Source organism: Grammomys surdaster, unplaced genomic scaffold (assembly GCF_004785775.1).
Source record: "Grammomys surdaster isolate TR1022 unplaced genomic scaffold, NIH_TR_1.0 60, whole genome shotgun sequence".
NCBI classification, from domain to species: Eukaryota; Metazoa; Chordata; class Mammalia; order Rodentia; family Muridae; genus Grammomys; species Grammomys surdaster.
Genome location: NW_021604562.1, coordinates 588183 through 606312, shown reverse-complemented (window position 1 = coordinate 606312; position 18130 = coordinate 588183). Strand labels below are relative to the sequence as shown.

At 38.8% G+C, this 18130-nt stretch overlaps 1 protein-coding gene across 1 annotated transcript in view; it reads right to left on the bottom strand.

The window, feature by feature from the left end:
- LOC114633859 (fibrous sheath-interacting protein 2-like) overlaps positions 1-17091 on the bottom strand; it is a 37875-nt gene extending 20784 nt beyond the window's left edge. The window contains exons 1-8 of the mRNA XM_028782795.1: positions 16993-17091; positions 16432-16557; positions 15649-15810; positions 15118-15207; positions 14666-14805; positions 13659-13800; positions 12920-13030; positions 12336-12453 (exon numbers count right to left, since the gene is read on the bottom strand). Of these exons, the coding sequence (XP_028638628.1) occupies positions 12336-12453; positions 12920-13030; positions 13659-13800; positions 14666-14805; positions 15118-15207; positions 15649-15810; positions 16432-16557; positions 16993-17091 (988 nt within the window). The remainder of the gene's footprint in view (positions 1-12335; positions 12454-12919; positions 13031-13658; positions 13801-14665; positions 14806-15117; positions 15208-15648; positions 15811-16431; positions 16558-16992) is intronic.
- Between the last annotated feature and the right edge of the window lie 1039 nt (positions 17092-18130).

Here is an 18130-nt window from a genome sequence, read left to right as displayed (position 1 = left end):
TTTTTTTTTTTTTGGTTTTTCGAGACAGGGTTTCTCTGCATAGTCCTGGCTGTCCTGGAACTCACTCTGTAGACCAGGCTGGCCTCGAACTCAGAAATCCGCCTGTCTCTGCCTCCCAAGTGCTGGGATTAAAGGCGTGCGCCACCACCGCCCGGCCTTTCTTCCCTTTTTTAAACTCTTCTTTCATTATTCCATTTCCTTTCTTTTGGCATAATTTTTGTTTCCCCCCTTTTGAGACAGAGTCTGTATAAACTAGGCTAGCCTCAAACTCAGAGATCTGCCTGTGTCTTCCTCTACAGTGTTGGGATTCAATGTGTGTGCTACCAAGCCTGTCTTCTATTTGGCATATTTAAAAATCTTCTTTCATTTCATATGTACCATTTCCTTTGAAACTCTCTGTACCTGGCTCATGTGTCTTGCTTTAAATGGTGTCTTATGTTGTATGCCTTTATGGTTCATGTCGTTAAGAGCTAATCAATGAGCCTGTCAGCTTGTGCACCTATTCATCTATTTATTCTGTTTTATATATCCTTTACAGTCATCTTTTGAATTCTTTTTCCTTTCTTCTTTCTTCTTCCCTCCTTTCCCTTTAAATTTGTTACATTTTGTCACATCTTGCATGCTTAAAAATTGTAGAAAGTCCTCCATCCTCTCCCTTTCCTGTTTTCTTTCTGCAGTAGCTTTTGACTTACAATGAACTTTTTCCTGGTTCTCTAGCATTTACTTCCTCTCTTCCTCTGTTCCCCCTCCCCCATTTTTATAGCTACAGGCTGGATTTGACCTCTACATGTAAACTAAGCTGGCCTGGGACTTGATGCGATCCTCCTGCCTCTGCCTCTTTAGTGTTCTCCTTTCTTTTCAATGCTATCATCTCTTAGACTTTATAATCACTCATTTTTTTCTCCATCTGTCTTCACTCATTTCTATTAAATAGCTTTCCCTGGCCCTTCACAACATTTTCTGTGTTTTTCCCCCTCCATAAGTCTTGAAGTAAGTATCTCCTTATAAAACTCATTTCTGTTTTTGATCTCTCTCTCTTCTGCCTTTGTATCTTATCATCTTGTTTGCATATTTCAGTCTTTTTTTTTTTTTTTTGAGACAGGGTCTCTCTGTGTAGCCCTGGCTGTCCTGGAACTCACTCTGTAGACCAGGCTGGCCTCAAACTCAGAAATCTGCCTGCTTGTGCCTCCCAAGTGCTGGGATTAAAGGCATGCGCCATCACTGCCCTGCATATTTCAGTCTTACGAACTCTTTCACAGTTGGGCATATTTTTTTTCTTTCCTTTAGTATATTCAAGTATGGTGTGTGCCTGTGTGTGTGTCTGTGTGTCTGTGTGTGTCTGTGCCAGAAGACAGCTCTTGTGTCATCCTCAGGAAGGCTACTCACTTCCACTGACACAAGGTTTCTATCTGTCCCCAGACTCACAAATTAGGCCAGACTAGCTATCCTCCTGTCTCTGCCTCTCCAGTATTTGGACTACATCCCTGCTTCCCCACATCATTTTTGCACCCTTATGACATTTTCACATGGCTTTGGGGAATGCCACTCAGGTCCCCTGTGCTGCAAAGCACCCTGAGTACCAGAGCTTCAGTCACAGCCTTTCTTTCCTTCTTTGTATAGCCCCCATTACTCTTTCCTCTCTTCCCCTGCCTTTTTTTTTTTATCTCATTTCCTTCGTACACCTTTGTTCTTCCCAACTATCCCTGCCGTTGCATGCTCTTCTTTTTAAATTTACTTTTCACTGTCTTTTGTATTTTACTTTGTTTCACTATTCATTAATACTTTAGGAACCATCCATATTTTTTCTTTCTTCTTCCTCTATTCTTCTTTATGAGTCACTTTTCTACTTTTGTGCCTGCTTCAGGACCCCTTGCCTCCACATACAGCCTTGCTTCCTTTTCATTTACCCCCTACTTCTGCCTTCTGTCCTGCCTTTGTATTATAGTCCTTTGATTATTTCTCTACTTGTCTCCCTTGAAGATGGTTTTTCATTTCTCTTCTTCCTCCTTTTCCAACTGTCATTTACTACTGAATTTTTCTTTTGAAAAATTCACTTTTTCCCCTTTATTTTTGTATCTATCCTGACTTACTCTCCTCTGCCTGCCATCCAGTTATGCATCTGTGTTTTAGTTAATTTGGTTGGTTTTTATTCCCATACAGAACTCTGTATTTCCCTGCTATGCTCAGTTTTATTTTACTGCTTTGGCATAGACTCTGTGTGCTGTATAAATGTGTTTGTGTAAGCATGTGTGGCTATGTGCCCTAACACACATGTATACAGAGGCCAGAGAAGGACCAGTCATGTCCTTGTCTATCACTCTAGCTTACTTCCTTGTGACAAGGTGACAACGTCTCTGACTGAATTTATGTGGTGCTAAGGACTTTAATACAGGTCCTAATGTTTGGGAGGCCAGCACTGTTATCCATTGAGTCATCTACCCAGCCTCCTGTCTTATGCTTAAATCCTGCCCTTCCTAATTCCTGTCTTTTATAGTCATACTTTCTTTAAGTTTTCCTCTTTCCTACAGTCTCATCACTGTTAACCTTCTTTTACTTTGGTTCTCTTTCTGTCCCTTCACACTCCATTTCATTATTTCTTTCCTCCTGTTTGCTTCTCTTCTTTTCTTCCTTGATCCTTTTTGTCCCTCTCTCCTCTCCATCCTCCTTTCCATTTCCTTCCTGCCATTCTTTCATCTCTTTTCTATTTAAGAAAAATCATTTTATTCTCAATATCTGTGTCACTGTAACTCATATTATGCCTGTTAAATTCCAATCTGTGTTTATCTACTTACCCACTTATACTTGTATCTAGTTTCCTATTTATTGAACTGACAGTCAATTATCATGGAAAATAACTACTTACATGTCTCCAGGCCACCTAGGTCTCTAGGTCACTACATTTATGCTACTCTTTTTATTTTTCATAAATGTGTTAGTTTTGTAGTCCAGGCTGGCCTTGAACTGGTATCCTTGCTATTTCTATCTCCTGATTCTGGATTCACAGTTGTGTGCCACTATGCCTACCTCTATTTGTGTTTTATCTTTCTCCCTGCCTTATCCCTTTATTCCTTCCTGTCTACCTAGCTATCATCATCAATCTCTATTTACTTCCTCTACTTCTACTGGCTTTCTTTTACCATGTCTCTTCCTCATTTATCCCATAACCTTTGTGTCTCCCAGATTCCTCCCTCCCTGCTCCCTGATCCCCTCCATTCCTTTGTGTCTCCCAGATCCCTCCCTCCTGCTCCCTGATCCCCTCCATTCCTTTGTGTCTCCCAGATCCCTCCCTCCTGCTCCCTGATCCCCTCCATTCCTTTGTGTCTCCCAGTTCCCTCCCTCCTGCTCCCTGATCCCATCCATTCCTTTGCGTCTCCCAGATCCCTCCCTCTTGCTCCCTGATCCCCTCCATTCCTTTGTTTTTGCTGCTCATGTCACTTCACCCCTTATTCCTTTTCATGTCTTGCTTTCTACTTTCTGTCACTCTTCTCACAGTTCCTGCTATCTCTGTCCCTTTCCCTCTTCATTTATTTCTTCCTGTTTCCACTCTTTTCCTCTCTCTTAACTTTTCCATATCTTTTCTCCCTTCCTTCTCCTCCTTTTGAAACTTTTATCCTGATTCCCCATTTTATGCTGGTGTCTCCTTTATACCCACTATTTCTTATCATATTATCTTCACATATTCAAGTCTGCTAGCATCTATCTATCTATCTATCTATCTATCTATCTATCTATCTATCATCTATCATTAAACTATTTTGTTTTTGAGACAAGCTCTCACTATATAGCCCTGGCTGGCCTGAATTTGTCACATAGACCAGGATGGCCTAGAATTCATAGAGATCGGATGTACATATTTCTGCTTCCTCAGTAATAAGAGTAAAAGCATGCAGCACCAGATCTTGGCTAGTTTCTTTTTTAGACAGTCTCATTCTCTAGCTAAACTGGCCTTGAACACATACCAGTCTGACGTTAGCCTCCAAAGGCTGGGGTCACAGAAGTGAGACTACATGCCCATTTTAAAATTTATTTTCTTGTTGGCACTTCTTTTTAAACTACTTTTCTCTTTTATGAAAAGTCTTGTTATAGGCATCCATTTTTAAAAGCTTTCAGATAGATTCTCACTCTGTAATCCAGGCTGACCTCAAACTGCATTTTATTTATTTGCCTCTGAAAAAACTTCCCATTTCTCCTTTCCCTTTTACTGTGTTATTTTAAAAACGTGATTTTCCTGTTTATTTTTTCAGTTATTCTCATTTCCTTCTTGTCTTGTTGTTACTGATTCATCCTATACATTTTTGTGATATGTGAATAATCCTCTTTCACATACGTCTCTTATTGCCTTGCCAGCTACAGTTTTATTTTTCTTATAGCCCTGCATTTCCAAACTTCAGTTTCCCACTTTCACATTTTAACATTTGGCTGTATTTTACACTTTCACTTCAAACTTCTTTCTCATCCTCTCTCCTCCCTTCCTTCTTCCTTTCTTTACTCCTCTTTGTCTTTTCTCACTTCACTTCATTCTTTTATCTTGCCCACTTTCCTCCTCCTTCTTGCACACCACCTTTTATATTTCTCTGATTTCATTCTTCCATCCTTTGAAGCTCCTTTAAAATAGCCTTTCACTTATCTGTAACTTTTGTTGAATCCCTAGGATTTTGAAAAGCCACATCTTTTAAATTCCCATTTTTACCTATTGGTTCCCCACTTGCCTGTCTATATTGTCATATATAGTTTCCCTTTTTCCTGATTCTTCAAGTCTCTTTCACATCACACAATTATATTGCCTCCTTTCTCTAATACTCATATTCTCTTTCAAACTATTCTTGACTTAAACATCCTTCTAAAGCTCTTCCTTATTTTCCTTTTTATTTCTTCTTTCTTACACCTATCATCGACCCATCTGTCTATGGAAATGTTTCCCTACACCTAGCTGTCCTCTTTTATCTAAATGTATTTTATTTGCCCACGCATGGGCTCTTCTCCTTAGCTCCATCCCCATCCTGAGTTTATTTGCTTTCTTCCTGACTTCACTTGTACTTCATTTCCTCAGTGGCTCCCTCTTTTAAACTCCTCTGGCTCCTTCATTCTTATATTCTATTTTCTTACTTTTGATCCTCCCCCATAACTTGAACTCCTTAAAATTTCTTGTCTTCCCTTATCTCTGCTTTCTGCTTCCTGTTTTTCTCTTTTACCCCCCTCCTTAAACTGGTATTTAGAGACTTGCTTGATGATTCCCTTAGAAAATCCTGATTTGGCTCTCTTTACAGATGGGAGTTCCTTTCTTAAATATGGATCCACAGAACAAGATTTTCTATAGTAACCTTTGCTGACATTCTTGAAAGGGAAGCCCTTCTTCCAGAGACCAGGGTTGAACTAGTACAATTAATAACTTTAACTAGAGTTCTAAAGTTAAAGAAGAACAAAAATCACCATCTACACTAAGTATGGCCTTTTATTCGTCTGAGCATATACAGGAAAGGAGATTTTAATTGTGTCTGGAGACCTCAAACTTCCAAAAATAAATGTCAAAGTTATGAACTCTTTAACAGAACTTAATGAAACCAACCAAGAAGTTAGCCTCTCCTGAACCTCTCTCCCCCCTTGCCTATGATCCAGATCAGAAACTACTCTCATGGCTGTAGTGTCAGCCCTAATAAAATGTTATGTGGGAGACCTTTTCTTCTTAATGAATTCTTAGCAACTAAAGACTAAATAATCATGCAACTTTAGATCATTTGCAACAAACTCTTCACAAATGTTCAAAAAATGGCACTCACTGTCAGGAAGGCAAGCTCTCTCCAGCCTTGGGGGATGTGTTGATCTGACCAGTATTTAATAGGTTCCAATTACTAAAACTCATTTGGAAGGGACCCTATAAGAAGTCCTTCTGCTCTTTCTGCAGTAGAAGATCCTCGAATTGACTTCTGGATTCCTGCAGCTGCCTCAGACCTTGTACCAGACCCTCTTCTTGTGAATAAGTAGCTTATTAAAGGCCTAAGGTATCTCTTTAAACAAAGTAAACTGATAATATGTGAATACCTTCAATTTCCTTCCATAAGGACTGACCCTTGTTCTCTCTAGCTCTCTGAACTTTTTATGAATTTACTTCCTCCATTCTTGGGACATGCCCCCACTCTTTTAAAAATATCCACCCTTTGCCAACACCTGCACAAACTAGATTACAACCTCCTTTCCTTGGGTGTCCTCATTTGTGAGTTACTTACCCTTTGGACCCTCTAACATTGGTAAATGAATGGGAGGGGTTCCACCATGGTAAACTCCTTCAGAGTACAGGTTCTTAAAGCTTTTTCCCTCATCTGAAGCCTTTTCTAAATTCTGTTCTTTTCTAAGACAGTCTCATCCATAAAATAACTTTCTAAATGTGACCAATCCTCCAATGCTCCAAGCCCTTCCTTAGAACCATCCACAACATCTTGATATGTCTTTAGAGCTTCTTTATGTCTACTAATTTTTTACTACACTTGAATTCCAATGAAAATATTCACTATCTCCCCCAAGTTCCACAGTCTACTTGGCCTCCACCATCCAGGCTGTTAAAGCTCAACAGTAAAGCCTTAACTAATGGCTTATGTGGTCCTTTAAACTTGGAGAGCCTTAGCCTTTTCATGTCTGAGTGTACTTTGTGTTGTGATTGAGAGCCACTAGACACCAGATAGGTTTGTTCACATAATCTGAAATAGATCTTCTGCCTTTTACCACAGCTCATTAGAAAAATCTCTAAACGGGACCCCTGACAGCTGTCAATCTTCAGTACCCTTTCTCAGCTTGAAATAGTTGTAACTGTCTTTGCCCTTATCCTCCTCCCCCAACACCGAGGACCGACAGTTAGGTCCACCTGTTCTGAGTGGGTAGTGAAGCAAAAGACAGTTAAGCAGTTAGGGCCACCTTAGTGAGGACTGAAGCAAGAGACAGTTAGGCAGTTAGGGGGGACTGAAGCAAGAGACAGTTAGGCAGTTGGCACTTAGCCCCAGTAAGTAAGACCCTGACTCAACTACCTCAACGGAAATTCCTGACACTAATCTCATGTGAAATCTTATGACCTTTAGATTATTATTTTAGTCAATTATGGACCTATGGGGTCAGGAAAGAAATCTATCATCTTATGCACCACAAGTCAAGTCACCTTTTAACTCCACATCTACAGTTTTCTGATCTTCCTCTTCTGTAACCATTTAAAAGCACACAGTCCTTGTCACTCCATGGTGTCCTGTCTTGAAACTCTTCATGCATTAGGGGTTCCCTATTCTAATAAATGACACTGGTTTGAGCACTCAAGTCTAAGGGCTTCATTCTTTATTGTCCACAAGACAGGATCCTGGGGTCCCAGCAACTTGTAACTCTACGCATTCCTGCTTGCTGCCTACTGCCTTTACACTTGCATCATTCCTTCCATCTTTTATCAGAGAACGCTTCTCTTTGTCTCATTCAAATAGTTTTATATACTATTAAACTAGTTTATAGATTATTATGTTATATATTATTATATATAATATATATTATTACATATAATATATATTATATACTATATATAGTATATACTATTAAACTATCTTATAAACTATTAAACCATTAAAACTATTGAGTTTTATATGCTATTTCACTAGACTAATCTTTGTTTTTCCTTTTCTTTCTTCCCACCTTTTACCTACTTGCTATTTTCCTGCTTCTATCTGTCTATCTATCTATCTATCTATCTATCTATCTATCTATCTATCCATTATCTATCTGTCCATCTATCTGTCTGCCTCTCTATCTATCCATCCATCTACCATCAATGATCAATTTACTGGGGTTCTGCTCTTTTTCTTGACCCCTACTTTTAAAATTTGTACCCTACAATAAAATTTCACTTGCATTACTAGTCCCTACATCTCAGTCTTACATTCCCTCTAACTCTTTACCAATTCATCCCTTATATACTTTCCTTCTTTTTATCTTTCTTCATTCATTTAAACTTTAAGAAATTTCATATTGCTCACATTTGAACACATTTTTCTTTATTTTCCTTTTTTTGTATTTTTATTCTGTGTTTACTACTGGCTTCTCTATTTTAAAAGGACAATAAGAGAGGAAAAGGTTAAACCTTACTTCTTAGTAAACAAGAACTTACAAGCCCCCGTCCTCTCACCAATCTGTATTTGGCTTAAATAATTTGATGAGTTAGTGCTTTAACACAATTGATAAGAGACTGAAAGGATATCTTGAAACTATATTCCCTTCCTACAAATATCACTGAACCAATTCCTCTCCTCTCCCTGTCCCTTTCCTCCCTTTCCCACACCAGTATTTTCTTGTACTGTTTTTCATCTTCAAGTTCTATTTACCTGCATGTTTGCCAAAGTAACCACTTACCTTCAGAACTGTCAAACATCTTTATGTTTTATAGGCTTTAAAAAAGTAGCTTTCTCCTCTTCATTACCAATTGTGGACCCTTTAAAAACTCTTCCTATGTAACCTTCCCAAACCCCTCCCTTCTCTTCTCCATTTCTGTGTCTCTCATTTCCTCTTTACCTGCATGCAGGATGCCTTTCTTTGCTTCCCTGACTTCCCTACACCTTGCCTCTCTCCTTTCCTCTGTCCCTAGCTTCCATTTTCTTTTCTGGCCTCTTTTTGTGACTTGGTTCATAATTGTTTTCTAATTTCCTACATCATTACAGCCCCCCTCTCCTTCTTGTAGTCTGGTGATGGAAAGGAGCACCTGAGCTAGTTCCTTGAGCCCTGACTCTGCCTTTCAAGTCTGGCCTGACATCTACCTATCTCCCCACATACATCTGTAGCAAGCACTCTTTATTTTGCCTTCCTCTACTGATTCTTCTACTTTCTTTCTCTCCCCATTGGCTCCTAACTCTTTTGCTTGGTGAACGTCCATAGAAAACTCAATTTTTCCCTTCCTCCTCCCTCTCTTCCTTTCACTATCTTTCTTGCTTTTTTCTTTTTACTGTTTACTTTCCATCCTTCCTATTTCCTTTCTCTTGATCTTCAATTCAATTCCTTTATCACAACTCTTTACACCTTTACCCAGCTTTCCTGCCTTTTATTTTTCTCACAGTCTTTCTATTGGCTCCACACACTAAATTTTTCTTTCCTCCTCTTTTAACATGTTTTGTCATTTTATAATTTTTTTACGTGTATGGGTGCTTTGTGTCCCCTGGATCTGGAATTACAGTGCTGAGCTGCCAAGTAGGTACTGGGAATTAAACCTAGGTCTTCTGCAAGAGAAGACAGTTCTCTTAATGGCTGAGCTGTCTTCCCATTCCCTGGCTTCATCTTTTTAAGGATTCTATCTTTACTTACCTGTTATCTTTTACTGTTTATATTTTGATTAAAATTTAGATCTCTCTTGCTGCTACAAAGCTATTTCACTTTACTTACTCCTTTCAGTTTTCTTTCACTATCATGTTTCCAAACTTTAAAAACTGTCCATTTTCCTGTTCTTCATTTGTACACTTTTTTATCTTTTCCCTTGCTCACCTTTTCTTTTCTTGCCTTCTTTGATTACTTTCTCCCACTCATCCTCATCATTTCCCTCTTCCCCTCCTTCCTATACTTTCACTTTTCCTGCCATTCCTCCTCCATTCTTCTCCTTTGTCTTCCTCTGTTTACAAGCTCCTCTATTTTCTTCAGTGTGTGTGTGTGTGTGTGTGTGTGTGTGTGTGCACCTCATGTATTCTGATGTCTGAAGAAGAGGGAACCAGATCACTGGAACTGGAGAGTTTACAGGTCTCTGTGTCACCTGATTTGAGTGTTGGGACCAAGCTTGGTTTTCTGTAAGAACAGCCAATATTCCTAGTCACAGAACCACTCTGGTTCCACTGGCTCGTGTTTTGTATTTAAGCCTCTGCTTTCCCTCCTCCACTTTCCAATGTCTTAATTTACTGGCTTCTTTTTTAGAATCCAGTCTATGCTGAATTATTTTCCCTATCAGATCCCTGTGTGTTTTTATACTTTTACATCTTGAATACCCCCATTGTGCTTGATTTTCCTGTCCTCTTCAGAGTTTTCTTTCTATCTGTATTCTTCTTTCTACTTCCTGTTAGCTTTTCCCGTTTTACTCTTAAAATACCCAGGAGCCTACATATCTACCTAGAATGATCTCTATTTTCTTTCAGCTCTTTTGGTGGCTTTTCAAAATACCTCCTAGACATATTGTATTCATTTTGTCTCTACTGCTCCGTTCCCTGTAAATTTTGTTTATATTTTCTTTTCTACGTTTACTTTTTTACTTGGTTCATTTTTCCTCTCTAGACTGTTCATCTCCTGCATTTCCCCTTTCCTCTTCTATCTCCTTTTATGAGTTAATATGCCATTAGTTCCTCCTCTTAAACTTTTCTCTTTTCCTGCTCTGTTTTCTGATTTCTTTCTGATCTGTCTACATGTTTCAGTCTTTTTAAAAACTGATATCCCTTCCTCCAACAAGGTTTGGATTTCTTACTGGCTTCTTCTTTTCAAACATCTCTCCCACACAATTCCCTTTTCTTTTTTCTTCTTCCCACTGGCTTTTAAAAAATGTATCTTCCTTCTTTCTTACTCTTGTTATTTAGTCCTTGTCTTTGACTTTTAATTTCTTTCATTTGTTTACTTTCTTTCCTTTCCTATCCTTGCTAGTTTCCCTTGCTTCTGTACTTTCTTCCTCCTCCCTTTCCTCTCTTCTCCATTTCCCTCCTTTTCCTCCCTGTTTCTCCCATCCTTTTACTTCCCTTTTTCTCTCCTGGTTTCTTCTTCCCTCCTCCCACCTCTGTTTACCCTCCCTCCTCCCATGTTTACCCCTCCCTCCTCCCATGTTTACTCCTCCATCCTCCTGTTTACTCCTCCGTCCTCCCATGTTTACTCCTCCGTCCTCCCATGTTTACTCCTCCATCCTCCCATCCTTACCCCTCCTTCCTCCTATTTTTACTCCTCCCTCCTCCCATGCTTACCCCTCTCCTCCCATATTTACCCTTTCTACTCCCATTTTCCTCTTCCCATCTTTCCTCTTTCCCCCTTCCTCCTACCTTTTTCACCCTCCTCCCATCTTTACCCTTCCCTCTGCCTATCTCTATCCCTCCTCTTTCTTCTTGTTATCCATTTCTCCTCCCTTCCTCCCTCCCTTTCCTTCTTTTTAATCCTTCTTCTCTCCTCTTCCTTCACTTCTTTTTTTCACTCTTGTCTATCTACCCTCTTTTCCTCCTCTTTCTTGATCTCATCTTCTTTCCCCTTCCTCTTCCCTCTTTTTTCTCTCACTTCCTTTCTCTCTGCCCCTCTTTCCTTTTCTTTTTACCTCCCTTTTACCCTTTCTCCCTACTCCTTCCCTCCGTCATTTTCTCTCCCTCTTTCAGAAAACATCTTTTGCAATGCATCTAAAGCCTCAGCTAGCATGCTGTCCCCTGTCCTTACTTCCTTCATAGATTACTACCTCCTTTCCTCCAAGCCTCTTCTGTTTTGTAACTTACAGTCCCCTCTTTCCCATCCTTACCCTTTTTACTTACTTTTTTTTAACTGCTCCACCTCTTTAGCTTTGTCGCGTTGAAGTATCTTGGATAAACCCTGCACCTCTTCCCTGAGTGTGTTGGACTTTCTTTTGTACTAATCCTTTTCAAGTCTCTGTCACACCCACAATCTTTAACTCTTTTTTCCCTAGTTCTTCCTTGCTTACCTGTCTACCCTTCCTCCTTTCCTACTTCTGCCTAGCTCTTATTTTCTTTTCTTCATCCCTCCCTATCCCATGATAAAATCTATTAATGATGGAGTCTACTGATGTTCTTTCTTTCTTTCTCTCTCTCTTTCTCTCTCTCTGTCTCTCCTTGTCTTCTTTATTTTTGTATCACCTTTATCTACTTTATCACCTTTATTTCCTCCTTTTCAAGTTTTCTTTTGTCCTTGTTTTCTATTCCTTGCTTTGTACATTGTAGTTATCTCCTTCAATCTTTGTATATTATTCCTTTAATTTCTGTGAGTTTTTTCTCTTACTGGCTTGTTTTATTTCATTTTTTAATGTTTTCTTTAACTGTCTGTTGTTAACTCATCTGCTTCTTCGTTTCTTACCTGTGTGTGTATACTATCTCCTTTTACTGGCTGTTTGTTAAACTTTGTATATATATTTACTTTTTATGTATATGTGTTCATACCTTTTTGTTAACTGGATCTGTAACTGAAAAGTGCCTTCCATAGTTTCTGACAGAGGTATTGTGGGCTCCTAGTACTTATTTTTGCCTGGGGCTTTTTAAATACTCATGTGAGCAGAAGGTGGTTATATAAAGAAACTAATGTTTGCTATGTGGTTGTTCAGCCTCCACTTGTCTACTTTGTCTTTTCTCTTTCTCTCTCTTTTCTCTCACCTGTTTCGGATGGTCGTTTGCTTTCAAGAACACTTGCTTCCCGATTTTCTTCTTTGCTATCTTTTTTTTGATATTTTTGTAAATGGTAGGCAATTCTTTTCTCTAGCATTACTTGTTTCTATAAAATATTAAAAACATGTTAAATATGTTTCAAATTTCAATAGAAACTTGTCAGTAAAAGTATAATACAGATAGATGATTTCAAATGTGATGATGCACCCAAAGTAATCTTTGTTCCTGTCTGGAGATGTCTACATTCACAATGAATTTGAAGAAATGTAGCAAGAGTTAAGTTTTTAAAGTGTATGATGAAATTGTGTGTATGCATGTGTATGTTTCATTGCCAACTGGAAATTAAAGCTAGGGTCTTGTGCATGTTAAGGCAATCCCTTTACTCCTTAGGTATAGCATATTTTCATAACTCAATCTAATTTAACTTTCTGGAGACTCTTTTTTGAATTACAGATTTGGGCTAGAATGAATCTCTTCATTGATAACTAGCTTCTGAAAATTCATACTTTAAAATATAAAAATGTGCCAAGAGTCTTTCTTGAAATAGTCCAAGTCTAGCAAAAGCTGACTACCTTTCGGTTAATTTCCTCTCTCATCTTCCGGCGATGTTCTTCAACTTTTGTTTCTCTCTTAACTTCTTCTCCGATCTTTGCCAGAAGTGACATCTCCTTTAATTGCCATTCCTAAGGGACATGCCATTACAGTGATCATCATATGTCTATTTCATTTTAAAAGTATTTTCCCTTTCTTCAACCAATACACCAATTAGATCAAATTTATGGCCTAACAACATTTGGGTCAATAATAAAGCAAATCTTGCATTGGATTTTGAATGGGCTTATCTGATATCCATTGATATCCATTGGGAATGTCTTGGTGGGTGTAATGAAATGTAAAAGGAATGACATTGCTTTGTTATTACAAACCTGGATCCAGCACATGACTGTAAAGATGAATCTCAAAATATATTGGCAAAAGGGATGGTTATTTTTGAAGTCAGGGAGGATATCACATATAGCCTGATGGTCATAAAGGTATTCTGACAGAGAAACTAAACAAATAGCCACATCAGAGCTCATGTGGAGATCAAAGGACAACTCCATAGTTTGAGCTGTCTCCTGATTTCACAGATGTTCTCGGACTTGAACTCAGGTCATCAGGCTTGTACAGGCAGTGCCTCTACCCATGAATCCATCTGGCTGCCCTGGGCTGCTTCTCTAAATTGAAAGAACTACACATGATATAGTGAATCAACTAGTTACAAATAAAAGAACCATACAAGTTTCCCATTCAAAATTTATTGACCCTTACCTCGTCAACTTCTTGTTGTTGGTTCAGTTTCCTTCTAACCTCATCCCAGTGTTGTTTGTCTTCTTCCTTCATCTGTACTGTACTTCGTCTTCCCAAAGTGTCTTCAATTTTGTCTAGTTCTTTATTAATCATATTTAAATGTCTAAATAAAAGTGAAATAAAGGAATGTAAGATAAATGTTTCCTTCAGGATACCTACCACTCTACAACTACTTCGGTATAGCAACGTGCATTCTGGTATAGTGTGTGGTGAATGCATGGACTTTCAATTAAGATACCTCTCATTCCTCTCTCTCTCTTCTAAGGCTGTAGTTTGATCTCTAAATGGGAATGTGTGATTAAGTAGATGATGGAGGATGCACAGTTGGTAGAGGAATGGAATAAGTACATTAGTCTCAGAAAAAGTTGCTGTCATTTGCTCATTGTGGCTTTTAAAAGAATTTAAATGTATGTTTAAAATGTGTTAAAAAGTACTCTCTCTCCCTCTTGTACCTCAGGCCTGGCTCTCACAAGATTGGTGTTTTGTTCTTTAGATTTCTAGAACAGTTTGACTTACCTCTTGGGCTCCTTCTGGCTACAATTTCTCATGTAGAAACATCTTTCTAGCACTGTTATTAAGGTTCTTAATCCCTGCACCTCTTAATGTACCTTTTATAATGTGTTTTTAAATTTAATTATGTGTATGGGTGTTTTGCCTTCATGTAAGTCTGTATCTTGCATGCATGCAGTGCCCATGGAGACCAGAACAGAGCATTGAATCCCTTAGAACTGGAGTTATATATGGTTGTACCATTGTATGGGTGCTGGAAATCAGACCCTAGTCCACTGGAAGAGTATATAGTACCGAGCCATTTATTCAGCCTGCCTTGATGTACCCTTTTTGTTCTCCATGTTGAAAACTCTGAGGAACTTAAATGTATTTAATACTTTTATGAATCCATCTTCAATTATTTCTTATGTTTTTGTGGTTTTGGGTGTTTATAATGTGTTCATGAACTATGACTCTACCTGAGTTTAAGTAAGCGGTCGTGATGAGGGCTGGCTTTTTTCCCTTCTTGTAACAACCACCGCTGAAACTCAGCAGTGGCAGCATTGTCACAGGCCCGTCTCTCTTCGTTCAGTTTGTTGACTTGATTTTCAATTATTTTCTGCAGGAAAATAATTATTGGACATTATATACTTGCCACAATAAATGTATCCTTTGACATATTTTCATAAAATGTAAGCTTACATAAATGTTCTGAATTTTAAAAGCTACTTCTGCTAACTTGGTTTTAAGCCTTGCATGGCCACTTCCCACAAGTCAACTGTTTAATGCAAAAAATCAAATGGGCTGTCTTTTACGAATTCTTTACAGAGACTGTATTCCAAGAATATTTTAAGGAAATATTGTGCAAAGGTCTACCTTTTCACAAAATATTTTATGCATCTCAAAAAACAAACTGAAATATTTAACTTACTTGTTCTCTTATATAATTTCGTTCAAAGTCGATTTTTAAGGTGGTAAGGTATTGTCTGTATTTGTTGAGCTCTTTTAATGAACATACGACCTACAAATCCAAATATGAAAAACATTATAAAATTGTAAAAAAATAAAACAGATTTGAAAGAGGATCATTCATTTTAGTAACAGTATGATGATAATGCATCTTGTAACATTTTTGTAGTCACTATCTCTAGGCAACTGAACCTCCCAAAACTTTCTATCATTTCACTAATTTGACAGTTACAAGTCAAAATTTCTTAGAAACATGTGAAAAATAAATGTATCAATGTGTTTGCATACCAAACATGGTTTGGTGATTATCTTTCCTAGCATTCAAAAATGTCAACTAGAGTGTTTTTACAAGAAAAAACAACCACCCAATACTAAACATTTTATTGACTTTCTTCTGTGGTATCTATGAGTGGTCAACTAGAAGTTGGCACAGTATCAAAGCACTTAAAAAGTGCTTAGATTTTTTGCTGGTCAGAAGTAGGCCTCAACGCACTTTATTATTGCTGGTGATGTATCCTCCCTTTCTTAGTTTCTTGAGAATGTCTTTTCGTTTGAAGTAAGATTTTAAATGTGGATCGTGAAGACTTTTGTAGGTGGTTTCCATGAGTTTACAATATGGGTCACTAAGATTAAAACCGAAAGAAGGCTGGTAAAGCTGCAAAAAGAAACAGATTTGAAATTAATACAATTGCAAAATTCATGAAAGCACATTTTAAAACCTGTTTATTGAAATGATTAGGATGTTCATTGAAAATAAAATATACAAGCAGAAACCAAAGTGAGAGAATGTGATGGGTTGATCTAGGTAAATACATTGCCTTTCAACTTCCCTCTAGCCTCCTGGTCTAATTTTTGCACTAGCATATACTCTGTGCTTGATCCACCTATATAACCACAACCTTAGTCCAATCCTGTATACATAGGTCAGGGTAGACTGTCAGGACTGAGTGGAGAGTACATGGTAGGTTTCAGGAGCCAGATGGACCAAGGCACAGAAGCAGAAATCAGCAGGTTGTATATGAGTAGTGCAGAAAGTCCTTAATTTGTCAAGTTGATGCTGTAGTTGGAGAAAGGTCTGGACAGATTGATTGCAGCTCTTTCTGGGGCTTTCTATTATTAAAGTGAGTTTAAGAAGGTTAAAACACTGTAGCTCATTTAATTCCATTTGTGTGAAAATGAAGGTGTCACACAAATTGTAATCATAGCAAAATGTTTCAAATTCAACAACTAAAAAGGGTAAAGTAAGCTATTTAAACACCATTAAAACATAGTTTACCTTTTCACTTATATTTGTTGTGTAGAATATATTAGTACTTCCTGGGATAACAGGCAGTTTGGCCCCGAGAGGCAAATCTAACAGACTACCTGGTCCAATCTGAGGAATGATAGGTTTCTGTTTTTTCTGTGGGAAAGAAAATCGAAATGTTTGTCTTTTCTACTAGGAAGTGTTCATTTAGTTCATTTAGTTTACATAAGTTGCCTCACTTCAATCAGATAGCACAACCCAGATTGCTAGGCACTTGGGTGGAAGAAAGTCTCTGCCCATGAACCAAGGAGGCCTTGCCTCACCAGTTCCTAAGCCACCACCTTACTTTTGGGTCCTGCCCAAGAGTATTAGCCACTGGCACCTTGAATCACCCATTGCTCTGGCCAGAAGGCGACCTTAGTTAAAAACAAGCAATAAAAAACCCAAACTCCCAAACCAAACCAAAACTGCCGTTTTCTGTCCCTCAGCACAGGCTCTAACCCCATCATTCCACCTGCTGGTCTGAAACCCGCCCTGGGCAAGAAAGAAGGGCAATGAACCAATGGACACTGTGGATAGGCCATCACTTACTGTAGTACATGTGTCTTTGTTATTTGTTAGGTTGCCGGACGCCGCTTTGGAAGCAGCGGCTTCAGCAGCCTTTAAACAGTTGCTTAGGTACAAGTCCATGGCTACCCAGCAGCCCCCAAGGGCTGGGGACTGGGGTAGAGGACTGTCTTGAGGTCTCCCTTTCTGCGACCGTCTCCTCCAGTGTCCTGAACAAGACTGAGCCAAGGCCCTAGACACCTGGGTAACAGGACCTCTAGGACGCTTACATCACAATGCTCCTTTGCTGGCGTCCTCAGTAGGTGCCCTCAAGGCCACGCCCAATGGATGTCGCCCCTAAAACACGTCACACCAGCAGCGGTCGCCCCTATAGAAGTTTCCATAATAGATGTGGCTCCAGTAGAAGTGGCTCTAACAGATGCCACATCAACAGTTGTTGGCTTCTAAAGACGTTGCCAAGAAAGACGTTACTTCAACAGTCAACACCCTAACAGATATCCCCTTCATAAATTGCCCCACTATACTTTGTTCCAACTGCTGTCGCTCCAGTGGTCGTCATCCCAATGGATGTCGCATTAATAGACATTACCCAGGATGGTGGGGGCAAGGCCTCTCTGAGAGCGCATGCGCTTCACCCATTTGCCTCTCTGGGAGCGCATGCGCATTGCCCAAAATTGGGAAAGTTGAAAGGCCCTTAATGAGTACCACAGGAGGGGAGGGAGTGGATTCCACAGATGTTTGAAATGAACACTCATCAAATGCATTAAGATATCATTTTTTCAACAAGCATCCAGATTCATAAATAATTGTGCAATTTTTATTAGGATCATATTCCTGGCTTTTTCTGTCCATTCCCTTTATAATCAGTTATTTTCTTTTGCTCCTAGATATGTGAATTTCCAGTCCTATTTGAGATATAAGTTTTGTTAAACAGACATTTTAGACTAAGAGATATCTGGAAAACTTTACTGAACTGTTTTAGATGCTAGCCAAGATGAAAGAACCAGTTGGACTAATTCACAAACTTACCAGCAGCATGCCCAGACAGTAGCTGGAAAAACATCTGTTGAAATTAAGGGGCTGGGTGTTTAACAATATTATGGGTTAAGATATATAAATTATTGACATTGAATCTAGATGAAGACAACATAAAACAGGTCAA